The sequence below is a fragment of the Syngnathus leptorhynchus genome, chromosome 2 (genome assembly GCF_054491065.1).
Source record: "Syngnathus leptorhynchus isolate UIUO chromosome 2, UIUO_Slep, whole genome shotgun sequence".
Lineage (NCBI taxonomy): Eukaryota > Metazoa > Chordata > Actinopteri > Syngnathiformes > Syngnathidae > Syngnathus > Syngnathus leptorhynchus.
The window spans coordinates 16,901,853-16,918,800 of NC_141196.1; the positions used below are offsets into that span (position 1 = coordinate 16,901,853).

Below are 16,948 nucleotides of genomic sequence, written 5' to 3' on the forward strand. Positions count from 1 at the left end.
AATGAATACATGAATACACAAAGAAGGCAGTCTATTCTGAGCTCAGTAAGATGCAGTAGTTATTTGTTTTTTACACCTGAAGAAAAAAGAACGTGCCTCTGAGTAGTGTTGTATTGACTGTATAAATGAGTTGCTTCACCGTTTGTTTCAAATAAAAAAAATAAGAAATCAAATAAGCGTTATAATGTTACAGCATAGATGCAAGTTTTTAGACCGTCAATTTTGCATCATTGTACATAGGTGTTAAGCCAAAGGTTAGGTAAAAAGTCAAACCCTTAACATTTTGCTTGCAATTTAAGACAAAACTGAACGGTCACATCTCAAGAGTCATACTTTAAAACACACACATTCTCCCATATGAGATTTGACTGTCCTCTCTGAGAAGTTACAGACCAGAATCTATTTTCTAAAGAGTCTCTTTGAGTATGTGTATGTTTCTCCTCAGCCAATCAATACTAATTGACTACTGTGTGATTCATTAAGTGCAGACAAACCCAACGGCATGGGGATATTGTCTGTTGTCTGCATGCAAATAGAGTATGCACGTGCCTCAGACTAAACAAATAGAAAACTAAAATACTTTACTTTTTTTGTAGAAAATTGGGTCCTTTATAGATTTGGCTTTGCTGAAACAAAATCCACCTGTTCCTAAACTAAACCTAATACTTAATTCATAAAGTTGACTAAATATATAACCACATGACATTTATTATTATTAACATTATTATTATGTTATTTTGAAAACCTGGTGTGCTTGAAAAAATTGAGGGCAGCTTGAATCAGTGCAAAAAAAAAATAATCTACAAAAGTTCATTTAAATCTCTGATATTAAAAAAAAATGTTTCAAAATTGTGTTTACTTGTTTAATTAAATCATCGCATATATTTTACTACCTTCTCACATAAGTTGTTCAGTTGGTGTTAGTTATAAGGTATAGACAATCTTTAACGTGTGGTTTAGAGACTTGGAGTTTTGATGCAAATCAGGATGATTGTGGTGATTGGGAATATCTCCTGACTTTTTTTTGCTGTTAGTCGCTGTAGTGGCTTATGGTACTGTGTTTTCCCCACCATTTTTGCAACTGCTTAAAGATCCTTTCTAGTATGTCCTTGTCAAATGGCTAGTTTAATTATTTATGGGAGGAATATGTGAGGATAGTGTTGGTATTAATGTGAATAGAGACTAGTCACCTTCAAATGGGACCTGCCCAGTATCAGACCTGCAGAGAGAGAGTAGGCACAAAAAGAGCAAATTATCATAGAAATGGTTGGAAAAATGAAGAGCTTGAGACAAAGGAAAGTGTCGAAAAAAGAGATGTAAAATGGAAAGTGCAAGGTTCGGTTTAATGGTGAGGTGAAGAGGGCAAAGAGAAGGAGGGAGGATTTTGCACAAAAAGATGTTGGTTGAGTGAGCGTGTGTAAAGAGATAAATCTGAGGAGCTTTGTGGGTGACCTCCTTGTTTGCATCAACCCCGATCAAACACTTATCCAATGTGTCAGCACACATAACAGCTTCCGTTCCATCCTTTGTTCTTCTTTTTCTTTTTCTTTTTAAGCGCGGGTGTGTTTATTTATTCATTTTTATGTGCCAGGCGTTTCAGAACTTGATGCATTGTTTCTGGTTCATTAATTGTTGATGAGCTTACATATACCATTCTTGTGTTGCTGATACAGAAAGACAAATAGGGAACTTCCTGCTCATATATTCATGGAAGGGTCGGTGAGAAAATGCGTATTGTGCAAAGACATTCGAGACATTACACCAAGAGAGACTCCTTATGTCTTCTATTTTACTCTTTAAAGCTGTGGGGGGTTTCCAGACAACTGTGGAGTGTGAACCCCAGAAAACCTGCTACCCCAAATGACTATCATTGTGCATGCCTTATTTGGAGTTCATTTAAAACAACCTACTTTTTTTTTTTGCATATTTAAAGTATGGCAGTGGATTTGATTTATCACTTTGTGTACATCCATTCAGATAAAACTTGAACCACAAAATGTCCCCTTTCTACTATACAAATAGAGATTGGCTCTTGATATTAAAAATCATTTGACTCTAGATGTTGACTGTAATTAAGTTTGTTTATTATATAATTGCAGGCCTCCAAAGTTAATATTCTCACATACACGGTGGCTCTGTTGTCAGCATTTCCTCTATTTTGCTTGTTAGTGCTAAAGTGATGCATTATTGAGTACAAGTCACACTGTCCAAGTTAAAAACATTTTTAAAGAACTGTACTTTTTCATTTGTATTCTGCATCAATTCAACATAGTAGCCTGAATAATTCAAGTCCTTGAGACCACCACCAAGCCCCATTATATCAAATTCATGTCCACACAGCCCACCGATAGAAAGGTTCAGCTCAGTTGCTGGAAAATGTTCAAACTTTGGGTTCCCCCTGAGAATGCAAAGTAAAGTTTTGACAACATAAACACGTTTGTTGTGCCACTTGCAAAAACGTATTTGGGGATTTGTTCGGTGGTTAATTGGGCAGTGTTTGTCTTGCAGCTGACACTCTGACAAATGTTCATGCTGAAGGCTCAATATGGGAATTGTCGCATCATTAAAATGCACATACAACTTGGCTTATTTATCTGTCGTCAACAGGCTTGTCTCAACAATTCAACAGAAGAAAAGATTACATTGAGGCATTACACTATCAAACTTGACTTAATCATGCCATTGTCTCGCTGCTGAATGCTTCTTGTTGGCCATTAAAACAAAATATATAAATGAATGCATGTCTTTGCAATATTGTGCTGCAAATGAAACCAACCGCATGATGTTGCTGATTACAACCCGAGGTGAATTATATTCTTCATTAAATACTTTCCTATTCAGTGATTTCACTGACTTTAATGTGCATCACCGGGATCATATTAGACTACATTGATTTGTTCAGTGATATTCCACAAACAACCTTGCTTCTTTTCCGCATTTTATCAAACGGAGTCATGTTATATCTTGCCAATGCTGTTATATTTTTATTTCTTCAAGGATTCATCGCATGCGTTCTAATGAGCTTTGTTGAGTAATTAGGGGAACATGGTCATAAAAAGTCATCTGTCTGATTGCTACATGTCACAGCCAGAATTTTATACAAATTTAGCGACAAAGTCTAAAGAGGATTATTCTTGCTTGTTGCTCACTAGTTGGCATGGGTGTTATATATTCGGAATTTGCTTGCATTTTAACATTTTAAAATGAGTATTGACATGTAAAAAAAAATCCAAGCCACAATGAGAATAAAGTGTCTCATGTCAACACAAATTCTAAGCAATTAACATGCATTTGTTGACAGATTTTTTTCCAAGCACGAGTACAAGCTGGTGTACCGTGAGATATTTTCATGTCTGTATGTGAAAGCAAATACGTTGCTGTTCCTTTAAGGATAGTCGTTCCCTTGAAATGTTTTGACAAAATAAATTTTTCCTGACAATTTTTTTCAAATATCCACCTTGCATGGTGTAATGCTCTCTTTTTACATTTTACACACTTGGTTCATTGAACATTAGATCAAAGTTCATTCTTAACATGAATACATTTATGGAGGGGAAAAATGTGGTCATGAGTAATTGATTATACCACCACTTCATAGTTATAATGACTGACATGATTGTGCTCTGTAGTATAACAAAATGTGTCTTGTATAATTTATAAACTTTATTTTAAATTGCTATGTTTCTATTCGTTGAAGTCTGCCTTCCATTTTTTTGTACTACTTTCAATTTAATTCATCCATCCATCCATTTTCTAAGCCGCTTCGTCCCCACGGGGGTCGCGGGCGTGCTGGAGCCTATCCCAGCCGTCATCGGGCAGTAGGCGGAGGAAACCCTGAACTGGTTGCCAGCCAATTGCAGGGCACACAGAGACGAACAACCACACCGAGGGACAACTCATATGGAATCTAATCAGTTGTGATTTTTTTTTATATTTGCAATAACTCTTTTTAGCTTTAGTTGGTTATTTTGTTAACAACACCACGTAATGTCTCTGAGATGTTTCACTCCTTCACAAACATTGATGACTGCATAAGTCAAAGATCCATGATTTGATCCGGGATGGTGATCAGTGAGTTTCAAAATGGTGTGACTCTTCTTCTCCAGGTCAACACTGCCATGCATGAAGCCAAGTTGGTGGAGGAGTGTGACGAGCTGGTGGAGATCATCCGCCAGAGGAAGCAAGTCATTGCTGTGAAAATCAAGGAGGCCAAGGTAAATAGTAATACCGATCACATTGATTCATTGTATTTAATTTACAGCTACAAAAATGTTAATTTTCTTCTGTTGTTTCCATGTTAATCGATGGATTCAGATTAAAAGACACATTTTAATAACTTCATTCTAAAAGAGGACGTTATTTCAAAATCTCAGTGCAGAAAATGGGCAATCAAAAATTGGTGTGTACTATCTCAGAAAAATAGGCAAAATATTGATTTATTTAGACTGAACACAAAATTCAACAGTGCTTTCATGGAAAACTCAGAGAATATTTACTGTTAAGAGGTATCTAAGATTCTTTGTGAGGAAGAAGCAGAAACTTAGTATCAAGCCCCTTTTGACGTGTTTTGATGTATGCCTTTTGCACTGCAACGGGCTACGTCCGTCCATGAAATATTTGCCACAAGGTTGCATGTAGTGAGAGAGCAGATGGCGGAACCCATCTTCCATCACAGAGAAACTTTGGCCATTGAGTCCAATTCATTAATTTTTGGGGCTTTATTTATTTAGCCTTCTAACAGTCACGTCCACGGCCGGGGTTTGCCCGGTGTGTGCCGCGTTAACTGCTGTTTTGACTGTTGGCCTCCATCTGCCTTCTTGTCAATTCTCTCAAGTGGGCCTTGAAAACCCACAATCTTCTAGCAAATATTTGTTCTACAAATGATGTAGTTGCTTTGAAGCTTATAACTTGCTAGTGCTGAATGCAAACTTAACATCACTCACAAATCGTATAAAGGTTCCACACAGCAAGGATCATGATCGGTAGCTGACCAATCACAGCACCATTATTCAGGACACTTTAATTCTCGGAAGAACATTTATTTAACAGGGCATAGACAGGGAATAACGCTTGTCTTGGTCTGAGATAGTGGAAAAGGGTGGCACAGAATTACACACTTTAACCACTAAGTGATGTGTTAATTATTAAGAGGGATGAATTCCAGTAAGCACAGATGTTGACAAATGGATGAAGTCAAGCTAAGATGGAAAAGGGAGGCAGTGGCAGGCTGGGCTAACCAGAGGGGGAAAAGCAATGATTCATGTTTGGTAATTGCACTAAACAAGACAGTTTGCGCATCAGTAGAGATGACTGATGACCTGCTTAGCTGAGGAGAGGAGGCAAGAATAAATACCTCCAAAACTGTAAATCCCGTCTCATCACAGATATTCCTTTGTGCATTTTTTAAATTGAATTTAATTCCGAGGCCTGCAATCAATAACGTAACTCAATAGCAGTGATTCATGGGAATTTAAGTGAAATGGAAGTTGCAGCTTACCCATGAATGAAGTTAACTTTCAAGATCTTACTGGGTGGACATGATTTAGAGTTTTTGTTTCGACAAATGACACAAACTAGACATTACATACAAGAGCTGTAATCTAAATCATTAAATGGGTTTCAAATTCAGCAGTATATTTTATTTATATATTTTACATTGTATCACTAACACCTCTCACTGTGACATAGGTATTGTAAGGTACGTACTTGGTTGCTAGCAACGTTTCATCTAATCCGTTGAAAATGTAACGTGTCACCCAAAACATTTCATGTCTGCTTTTCTCTCTTGAGCGATGTCAAATTTAGGCCATGAAAGTTCACATGAGTAATTGGGAAAGAGTCCGGTTATAAAATTCCTGACATTACAGAGACCATGAGCAAAACATACTTTGTAATTGTGTCAAGCTTCAAAAATAGAAGCTGCTGTCATTTGTGTTGATCTGTGCAAGAGAATAACAGGATTATGCAGGCATTGATCACAGCGGGTATGGCAGAACAAGTCGCTCTCATTCTCTGTCACTTCCTCTTAAGAACGCTGTTGCTCTCGAAGGAGAGGTTTCATCTCTGTTCCCATGTCCTGATGTGTTTGCCTTTATGTAACGTTCTTAGGCCACCTCCCCTATCTATATTTTCATTGTAATGTTGAAAACGTGGTTGGATTCTAAAGTATCCAAAAAAATCAAATAAATCTTTTTATTGTGGTGGTACAAGAGGATGTACAATTTACACTCAAGCTTTGAAATATTATTTTTTTTGCTTTGATGCGCAGGTAGAAGCAGAGGGAAAACAAATTCACATAGGCACCAAAATAGTTTGGGGTTTATTTGTCGAAAAGTGGGTCAGAGAAGTTTGGAGCTGATGCCTCTCAACTCTGTCTGGTTTCAGTTTCGCTCTGCAAACGTTTTGATGCTCTTCTCCCCATGAGCCAAACTGTAAAATATTCCTTCAATGCATTGTCATATAATGAGACAGACTTTTTGTCTCTTTTTGATTGAGGCTGAATATTAGATTGTGTGGGAACGTCACATTAACAATTGTCATAATAAATTAAAGCATTCTCTAATTATCTCTTCAGTCAGTCATGTGCATCTCTGCGTTCCATCCAATCTTTTGAAGAAACAAAATTGACTTTTTAAATGTTGTTCTTTTAATAAGACTAAGGTGGAACACCATTGTCTTCCGTTTTCTGCTCTTGCACACAAAAAGAATGTATGACTAGGGTCACGCTTATAGGCAATTTGGATTATTTGATTAATCTTTTTATGTCATTGACATTGCAAAAACAAATGTGACATTGAATGTGAAAGAAATGCCTTTGTGAATAGCACGCATGCTCACAAGACATGATGCCACGTGGCGCAGTCTTTATTGCAGTAAATGTGGGCCTCCGTGTAGGTCTCAATCCTAACGCACCTTCAAGTATTTTGTGCTTGAACTGACCTTTCCCAGCCATATGTTTATCAGTTCTAAAGCATCTTCAGTTTGCCGCTGACTTTATTCTACTCCTTCCGCCGTTGCTTTTTCTGCCTGATCCAATTCTAATGCATTTGTGGCGCCCTCAAGGATTTTGTGTTTAAACTGACCTTTCCCAGGCATATATGTTTGTCAGTTCTAAAGCATCTTAAGTTTACCGCTGACTGTATTCTGCTCCTTCTTTCGCCATTTCTTTTTCTGCCTGATTCACCGGCGTGGTTGCTGGGCAACGGTGATCAACAATCACTTTCTTTTCTATTGATGCCCTGGCTCCGAGCATGTTGATTTAATGACTTGTTTTGATTTATTTAAACGAATACCAAAACACACGCACCTTAGCCTGTTAATTGAGCAATGCACACGTCACTGGCAACAATTAGTCTATCTTTTGGATTCGCTATGCAAGTTAATTTTACATTTAAATTGTAACATATTTTCTATTGGGTAACATTCAATAGAATTAATGTCTCATGGAAACTGCACTTTCTGAGAACTAAAGCCTCCCTCAGACTTCAACCAGCCCATACGATGAGTGTTTCAGAAGTCTACTAGGGAGAATTAGCATACTGTGAAAATGGAGGACATGAATCAAAAAAAAATTTAAGTGAAAATGTAGACAAATATTAAAAAATATATTTGAAATAAATAAATTAAAACATATATAAATTGAGGGTGGCTCGGTGACGCACCCGGTAGCACGTCCGCCTCACAGTTAGGAGGGTGCGGGTTCGATTCCAGGTGGCCCTCCCTGTGTGGAGTTTGCATGTTCTCCCCGTGTCCGCGTGGGTTCTCTCCGGGCACTCCGGTTTCATCCCACATCCCAAAAACATGCTTGGTAGGCTGATTGAGCACTCCAAATTGTCCCTTGGTGTGAGTACGAGTGCGAATGGTTGTTCGTCTCTGTGTGCCCTGCGATTGGCTGGCAACCAGTTCAGGGTGTCCCCGCCTACTGCCCAATGACGGCTGGGATAGGCTCCAGGCTATAGGCTGGGATTGATATTCAATTCTATGTTTTTATTTTGCATATATTTCCACATTCATTTTGCTACTCATTTTAAATTTTTACATCGTTATTTTTGCATTTATTTTTAATTTTATTTTATTAGACATTTTGTTCATTTTATTTCCATATTTTTTTTTATTAAAATGTTCAATTATATTTCATGTTCTTTTTTCATTTCACTTTTATTTGTTTATTTTGGCAGTTTTGGTCCTGCAATGCAGAAGGAAATGTAGTAATACAAATTAGGGGACGACCGCCATCATTCACAGACCGTTCATCGCCACTATGGGAGTAAAAAAGAGGAAAAAAAAAACTGATGAAGACATGAGTGTCTTTTGGTTTTCAAATATGTATTTTTTCAACACCAGTCTTGAAACTTTCCGGATGCATATCATATGACATATTGTCCAATCTAACAATGCTGTTGCAGCGTCATGTTTGCGTGTGGCCAACAAGCTGCATGGATGGCGTTTAAAGTGACAGCAGATTATGAATCTCAACGCGGAAGAGCAGATAAGATAGCCAGTTGACAACTCCATTAGGTTGCCAGCTCAAAGCAGCTTCTTAGAAGGAGCAGGCTTTCCAGCAACAGACAGAAGTGCACATTAGGTAACGCTTTGATTCTCACTGAACGTTTGATGACAAGCTCTTAACAATTCCCTCACCGTGAGATTTTTTTTTCCCCCAGAGTCTCACAAGCAAATGAAAATTGAAATAAGTAATTTGTTGAGGTCATTGAAAGGTTTATCTGCAAATGCTAGCTTTATGAAATTATACTATGTTTGACAATAACTGTTGCAAGGCACAGAACATCGCTTTGGCTGAATAGTTTCTCGAGAACAGAAAATAAACTAATGCTGAACTCCAATGTTAGCTTTTTTGGCAACACATTCAATAGGTCATCACAAGAATGAGGAGCCAAGTAGTTCACCTCACCTCACACCCATAAACTGGACCTCTGTCCACTGGCTGCATTTTTTCTCGTTTCCTGCCTTGCCTGTCTGTGCATCCTCAAGTAATCTTTGTCTCGAACAATAGTTCAGAGCTCACTTGTTTTTGGAACTTATTTTTCTCAACTAACGTCACCAACTCTCATCAATATAGTGCAGTCATCAGAAGATGTTTTTTGTCTGCAACATTTCGGTTTTAAACCTCCGTCTCTCCTTATATTAAAGTTTAAGTAGTCTTTTTTTTTCCAATGCAACTCTCACCCTGACAAGTGTTTCATGCAAACACATTGGACCTCATGAGTCTGGTATGAAATTGCAGAATATTATTGCAAAATGTAGGTGGCCTTTGAAAGTGGTGATGATTGATGAACCATAATGTTCTGATAAATGTTCTGATGAATCCAAAACAGTAAGGAGGATTAAGAACATCTCAATGTATATCATTTGTTTTCCAGGTGATGAAGCTGCGCAAATTGGCCCAGCAGATTGCTAACTGTCGTCAGTGTCTGGAGCGCTCCAGTGCCCTCATCACACAGGCAGAGCAGAGCCTGAAAGAAAACGACCACGCCCGCTTCCTTCAGACTGCACGAAATGTCGCTGAAAGGTGAGTGATGGAAACAGATCGGTAATTTGCATCTTCTTTGAAAAACTCATCTCAAATCAAATGTGAAAAACTCATCTCTTTTCACATTTGATTTGACTGAACCTTACTGAATACTCACGTGCTTGTGGTGGTGACAGGGCCCCTTATTTGTTTTTAGATTGGAATGTAAGTAGTACTTTTTTATGGAGAGGTAGAGCTATAAAAACTGTTGGTTGGTTCTTTCAACATTTGGGATTTTTCGATCTTTGTCTCTCCTAAATACATGCCAGAGTTGCCATGGCGACAGCCTCCTCCCAGGTACTCATCCCTGATGTCAATCTAAATGAAGCTTTCGACAACTTTGCCCTGGACTTTTCTCGAGAGAAGAAGATTCTGGAAGGCCTTGATTATCTAACAGGTGCATTGTGCAACAAACTATCAACACAAACACATTCTAAATATCCTTTTTATAGGAGCTTTTTACAGTTGCTCTTTCAGTAGTTTTGCTTGGCTGTGTTGATGCATTGGAGTACCATGTCATATGCCATATTCAAAAGGAAAAGAATGAATGAATAAACAAACGCATTTCATAGTCTTAATGTCATGGTTGTGTATTTATATATGTTTCTACTGCTACTACTGTCCCATGCAGCACCCAGCCCGCCGTCCATCCGAGACGAGTTGTGCACAGCGTCACACGACACCATCACTGTTCACTGGACATCTGAGGACGAGTTCAGCGTCACATCGTATGAGCTGCAGTACACCATATACACTGGCCAGACTAATTTCATCAGTGAGTCATGTGACACACACGAAGTACTTTTATTGGAATGTCAATCAAATGTGTTTAAGAGAGATTTTAATGTTCAGATCAAACCACAGCATGAAAATATAAAAAAGTGGAACATCTCAACTCTCTATGTATAGCTGGATGTTTTTTGCAACATGCTCAATATTTTATTCTATTCTATTTTAGGCTAACCTAGATTTTCCCCCTTTCTATTGTCAATGTTTCAAGCGAAACAGAGCTGATCTGCGCTGAGTCCTGCAAATTGTAAAAGTGGACCAATGTGAGCAACCACAGTGAGGCTTTAAATGGATACACCAGCTCTGTTCTGCCATTAAGAAATATTTGTCCGACCACAAATAGTTACTGATATGAGATGATGCTTTAAAATTGCATAAAATACCAACAACTCTGGTGAAAATAACGTCTCTACTTGTGTATAGAAGGGATTTAAAGAACTAAACCCCAAATTATTTTAGTCAAAACATGGGACTATGATTAATAGTGCATTTGAGCAATAAGAATTGGACGGGATAATCAACTAAATCTATTAACGCTCTTAAATGTTTGAAAATTCTGAGAATTGTTTGAAAACATGCGTGTTAGACTGATTGAGCACCCCAAATTGCCCCTAGGTGTGAGTCTGAGTGCGGATTGTTGTTCGTCTCTTTGTGCCCTGCGATTGGCTGGCAACCGGTTCAGGGTGTCCCCAACCTACTGCACGATGACTGCCGGGGTAGGCTCCAGCACGCCCGCGACCCCCGTGGGGACAAGCGCTACAGAAATTGGATGGATGGATGAAATTATGATCTTAGGTTGCCAAGGCTAGGATGCTAATCAATCCAGTGTACCAATGGAATTACTTTGAAGTTAAGGGGCTTAGAAACTATATGCATATAATGTATTATTTAAGTTACATTTTTGTTTCTTTATAAAGATTGCAGCAAATTAATGCTCCCTTGATAAATAAAACTATATTTAGCTCACTGTGGAGGAAGAAACAGAATGAATGCGAAATTCGAAGTGGATAATGGTTGTAATAGAGGTAATATACCTCTTACCGAGGATGACATGATTATTTTACATAATTACGCACACTGCACCTCTCGGCTTTAATCTGCCTCTTTTATCCCTTCATCCTCTCATCGCTTTCCTCGTGAGCAGCCCCGACCTTTCTGCATCTAACCATGAAAGGGGAGTGCCCTGGCCTGTTTGAAACATCAGGATACATTTCAACTCTGACTCAGACACTCAGCCTCGTGCTGCCATTCAGTCCTGAGAGAGTCACAGCAGACATTAAGAAAGACAGAATCCATTAGGCCTAGCATGCCACTTAGGTTTCTACCATTGCAACTTGGGTTTCTACCATTGCAAACATTCAAAGCGGCTAAACGCTTCCATTTGAGTGTACCAAGTGATCTCTCCCCTGGCATCAGTCTCAGTACTCCTGGGGGCAGCAAGAAGTGGAAAGAGTGGCCTTGCAAGAACTGTCTGTGCTGATTCATATGAGCACAGCACAGGAAAAAAAAACAGGCAAGTAAAAAGGTATTGTGCAGAATGAAAGCTAAATTACAAACTAAGCAGACATAACATCTACCTTTACAAGCTTCAAGGAAAACAGGCAATGAGTCAAGTTTGACTTTATGATACTGACTCAATGCTTAGTCAAAAACATCAACTAGCCAAAAGCAGCAAAAGAGAATCTTTGATGGAAGTAATTAAAATTGAATCCAGTTGCTTATTAAATGATGATGTTCTAAAATTGCAAATGACCCACATTTGAACCTTGTTTATTTTTTGTCCTTCTTAGGCTACTTATAAAGTTATCTTACTAGTCTGCAAGATCCTTCTGTGGCATCCATACCACTGCCACCAATTTCTATACCATTAGTAGACTAATATTGCATATTTGGTTTATTTAAAAGAACAGAACATCCTACATTTTAACATGGTTATAAGCTAACCTAAAACATTATCATAGAAACCTCATCTAATTGCACAAAACAGAAATTCCAGAAAAGAAATCTCTACATACACGTTTGTTTCCTGCAGTGCTCCTCCCATCAGTTGCCACCTTTGTAATGCATGGTGCCATCATCTTCAAACTGAAACTCCACTTTGATATGTTTGTGCTCTTTGTATTTACAAACTCTACCACCCACTTACACAAATATACATACGTAGTGTGTTGGATTTAACTCAAGCTACATTCTTTTTACTTCAGCCCTAGATTTCATACATTCAAAACCAACAATACTTGCTCTTACAAAATACAACAAACCTTAAGTTTTAAGAATTATTGTAATGTATTTGTGACCAAGATGCAGAACAACCAATGCTTCAACCTTGACTAATGTTCAATGTCAAGTTTGCTGTTTTTCACTGAACAAAAATCACGTTTTTCAGGGGTGACAATCATGAGCAAACATGCCTACGGTTGCCCACTCATACACAATCTCACCTTTAACTAAGCATTCCATCATCGAAGAAGAGTCGTGATGGTCTCCTAGGGTAGCTACCATGTGTTTTGCTCATATCTGTCGAGGATGCATTCATTTTCTTTCCCGCCGCCCAGTTTCCTGTTGCTACAACCTTACTTTGAAGCCGCAGTGTTTTACAACACTGTGAAGCTGATGACAGCAGGCCCTTTTGTTCACACCAGACCTGATAACAAACTGCCGCCTACCAACGCAAATTGATTCAGCAAAATGGTGCAGTTGAGTGCAGAAACTTAGAAAACAGCACAAACGCATTTTCCTCACATTTTCTCTTTGAAAACATACCATTGGATAACCCTTTTTTAATACCATATTAAAATAATATATATGAGGGAAAACCGTGTCAGTGGTTAACATTAAAACTATTTACTCAATCACAATTTCTTCATCGCAGTCACTTCAAAATAACTCTCCATCTCAGAGTTCCTTCCCCTCATCCATTCTTAAAAGCAGCTCATATTTAATGGCCTTATTTGCGTCCTGTGAAGTATTTATATTTACAAGAAGTCTCTCTGCTATTACTTATGTATGTATGTTGTTGCCACCCCGCTCAATAATTCATGAAGTCCCAGAAGGTTTGAAGTCAAGATTGTTCCCAGAGCCTCGGATTGCCACCGCAGGGAAAGATTTAAGGAACAGAGAGATGTGAAGGAATTATTGTAGTTTCGTCTGTACGCTAAAAAACCTGAACCGAACTGAATGGTGATTCAACAAAATTCTTTGTTTTATTTGCCGTTTGAATGTGCTGATTATTGTCAGTTGATGTAAATCCAAAGAGAAGTGTTGGGAAAAGCTGGCAAAGCACACTTCACTGACATTGTCCTCTTACGGGTGTACAGTATGGCTGGATGGATGTGCTAACATCCTATATAAATAAAGGCTTGTGTTTCTCCTGATCCATTTGTTTCTTTGGATCAGAACACAGATATTTGTCCACACTGGAGAGAATTGAAAACCAAATTGTCCTGTAAATTAGACTTGGGAAGCCTGTACCAATAGTCAGCAATACACAAGCATGTCTATTTCTTTTAAAATTAATAGTTTTGATTACAGTATTGAGAGACAAAAAAAATCATGAAAGCATCCTAGTGGTGAAAAGTGAATTACTGTCGACACATGGCATCGATTCAATAAGGTAGAGATCATGTGAGCTTGGCCTGTCGTTCCAGACATTTGAACATGACAAGCTTTTAAATTTTTTCACCGCCGGGCTTGTAGTGCACATATCCCCCCTGTCGTATCTCTGTCTCCTGTTGTTAAGGCGTTCAAGATTCACGATAATGAGCGTAACAAAGTCAGCCCTGACCAGGGGCGCATGGCATATTAAACCTGACTGAAAGGTAACGAGACGGATCACTACATGCACATAAATGTTGCATAACACCTGAGGCCGTGGGCTCGCCAAGCTTTTGCACGGTTTGATGACTCGGTGTGCTTTGAGGGGAAAGATAACACGGGTCTGCTTAAAAGTTGGGGGAGAATGTTGTGTTGTTCCCAGTTAAAAATCAAAGAGAACTGCTGTGCTTAACCTTCCTTGTTAGCATAACACTGTCGCTTAGGGAGTTATTGTGTGTGTTCCAGGTTTGTACAACTCTGCTGACAGCTGGATGATTGTGCCCAACATCAAGCAGAACCACTACACAGTGCATGGCCTGCAGAGCGGCACGCGCTACGTCTTCTTCGTCAAGGCTATCAACCAGGCAGGAAGCCGCAACAGTGAGCCAGCCCGTCTCAAAACCAACAGTAAGTCATGTGGCACGTGTCTGCAGATTCTCGTTGAATATTTACAAGCTTTATTAGTTTTGTTTTTGATGGCTTGTACAAGTCCTTTAGTTTATAATTTTGTGCAAAGCCCACAGTGGCGTTAGGGTATTTTTTATTAGGAATGCATTGTTCTCCCTCTCACTAATGGATAGTGGTACTAATAAAAGTTATCATAATATTATAAGTGATTTTCTCTCAATGAGCTTACATTTGATCCTTTGATCCCAATATTTCAGAAACACCAGAATTTCTAGTCTATAAGGCACTGCTTTTTTCACAAGCTTTGAATAATGCAGTTAATTTGTGGATTTTTAAGGCGTAATGACGCCACTACTACTTTAAGGACTACTCCCAGTTCTACCATTTAGCGCATACCTAAGCGCGTTTACAAGAACGAAGGTGTGTCCCATTTCTCGGAGGGCTCCAGATCACAACATGAAGCAGCGACAGCTCCGAGAAATAGCCACAAGCGATCAATGGGCGGCCTGATAAGAGACAAAGCCTTTTGACGTCACAAAAAAACAGAAGAAAAAATAGTTGGCATAATTTCCGATGTTTACCAAGTGTGTCCAAGGTAAGAGCGTAGTGAAATGGTGATGTTGCAAGACTTGCTTTGGAAAATGTTTCTTTTGATCTCGAAAAGCCTTTTATACAAATCACAACATATTAGATATTTTTTGTTTTTTTACAACCATTCCTTTGTTCCTTGCCCCATTACAATTCACAACTCGCAGGCCATCATATTTCTTTGTGAGCAATGAAAATCGTGTCTGGTGAAACTGTCTCGCAAGGTAAGAGAACTTCTACTACACAAATAAATACGTCAAAGATGAGCAGAAGAGAGATACCCATTAAAGAAAGAATTCAAGCTGTGGTATGTAACCTTTTTATTGTGAGGAAAAAAAATGTTTCACCAAACCCACTCCGAGAGATGACACGGTGCTGACAACGCCTGTAATTTTTTCTTTTTGCCATATATGCCAGTACTTTAGAGTGGCAAAAGCCTACGTAAACATAGTTTGTTTCTGTAACAGCAAAATATTCATACAAGAATTACAGCGTAAACAAAACAATCATGAACACGAAAATATGAATTGGCCCTAATGAACTCAACATCTTTCTTGGGACCATTGAGCTTCCCAACAAGGTGCCTGATGTAAAAAACACAAAGCACCAACGCAGCAGTGATTGGGAATGACTCACTGCATACGACTGCCTTGGATGTTTGTCTGATATTATCACCATAGAGGCAACAGAAGTTATATAAAACAGTGAAGTATTTAATTGTTTGAATTTTACTTTGATTTGCTCTCTGACTTCTCCTACTGACGCATTTCATTTTGTCACCAGCACCAAGCCATTTTTATATAAACACAACTCGTACATACAATAAATGAGTGTCATAGAAAATTGCGTAAACTTTTTAACTGTAACATTTAGCAACAGCACATTTGAAATTCTTACCAATATTATAAATGGCTAAAGTAAGTAATCTAAGGTCACCATGTTAATACACACACCACCACTGTTCAAGGCAGTGCACTCTGCAATGTTGAGGGATGTAGAGTTAGAAACTCGAGCCATGTAGCTGATTCGGGATGTTAAATTGCAAAAGTAGTTCAGTGAAGCTTAAATAGAGTGGATATGATGACTCCTCTGAGCGCCTGTCAGCAGCCGAGCCGCCGCATTGAGGATTAACTGTAATCTGAACACACTGCTGAGTAAAACAACATGAAATGCTAAAAAAAAAAAGAAAAGTTGCGCTTGAAGCCACTTCAAAGTTTGTCAGACTGAAAACCAAAATAACCAACTTTTTAATTGCATTGCATCTCTAAGACCAATATTCTTTTATTCCACAGTTTGAGCTCTGGTATGAATATTTAACATATAAAATAATGTTTTATATGCATTGTGTTTTGTTTGCATTGCTTAAAGTACTTTAGGACTCTGTTGCCAACACTGCTTAGTCGTGCCACAGTGCTAATCTGTTGACATCACCTGCCTTTCACTAATAAACGTCTGCAAATGCAAAGACACACCTTATGGTGTGACAAGTAATGGCTGCTGGTAAGTGTTACCACTCACATTGTCTCTGACGAGCAAAGCCGAACAAAATGTATCGTCGCTTCCACACGCAACTGACTGAGTCCCAACCCTTTGCTTCCAGCTAGTCACAATGTCATGCCCATGAGCACCGATGTGATGCGGGCATGACATGCTGTCGGGGAACATTTAAAGTTGAATTTGTGCTATCGTCTACTTTCTTGCAATGAAGTTACATTACAATCTGACTACAATAAAAAATATACTATGGTAATTGAAGCAAAAGTGACATACCTGTAGACAATACCAGAGTATTAAGATGCAAATCTCATCATACCCATTTTA

At 38.6% G+C, this 16,948-nt stretch overlaps 1 protein-coding gene across 3 annotated transcripts in view; it reads left to right on the top strand.

The window, feature by feature from the left end:
• Positions 1–16,948, top strand: part of mid2 (midline 2) — an 88,054-nt gene that overhangs the window by 62,233 nt on the left and 8,873 nt on the right. For all 3 annotated transcript variants that reach the window (XM_085905485.1, XM_085905486.1, XM_085905487.1), the window contains 5 exons: positions 4,107–4,214; positions 9,381–9,529; positions 9,799–9,926; positions 10,161–10,304; positions 14,378–14,539. In XM_085905485.1, coding sequence (XP_085761611.1) covers positions 4,107–4,214; positions 9,381–9,529; positions 9,799–9,926; positions 10,161–10,304; positions 14,378–14,539 — 691 coding nt within the window. The remainder of the gene's footprint in view (positions 1–4,106; positions 4,215–9,380; positions 9,530–9,798; positions 9,927–10,160; positions 10,305–14,377; positions 14,540–16,948) is intronic.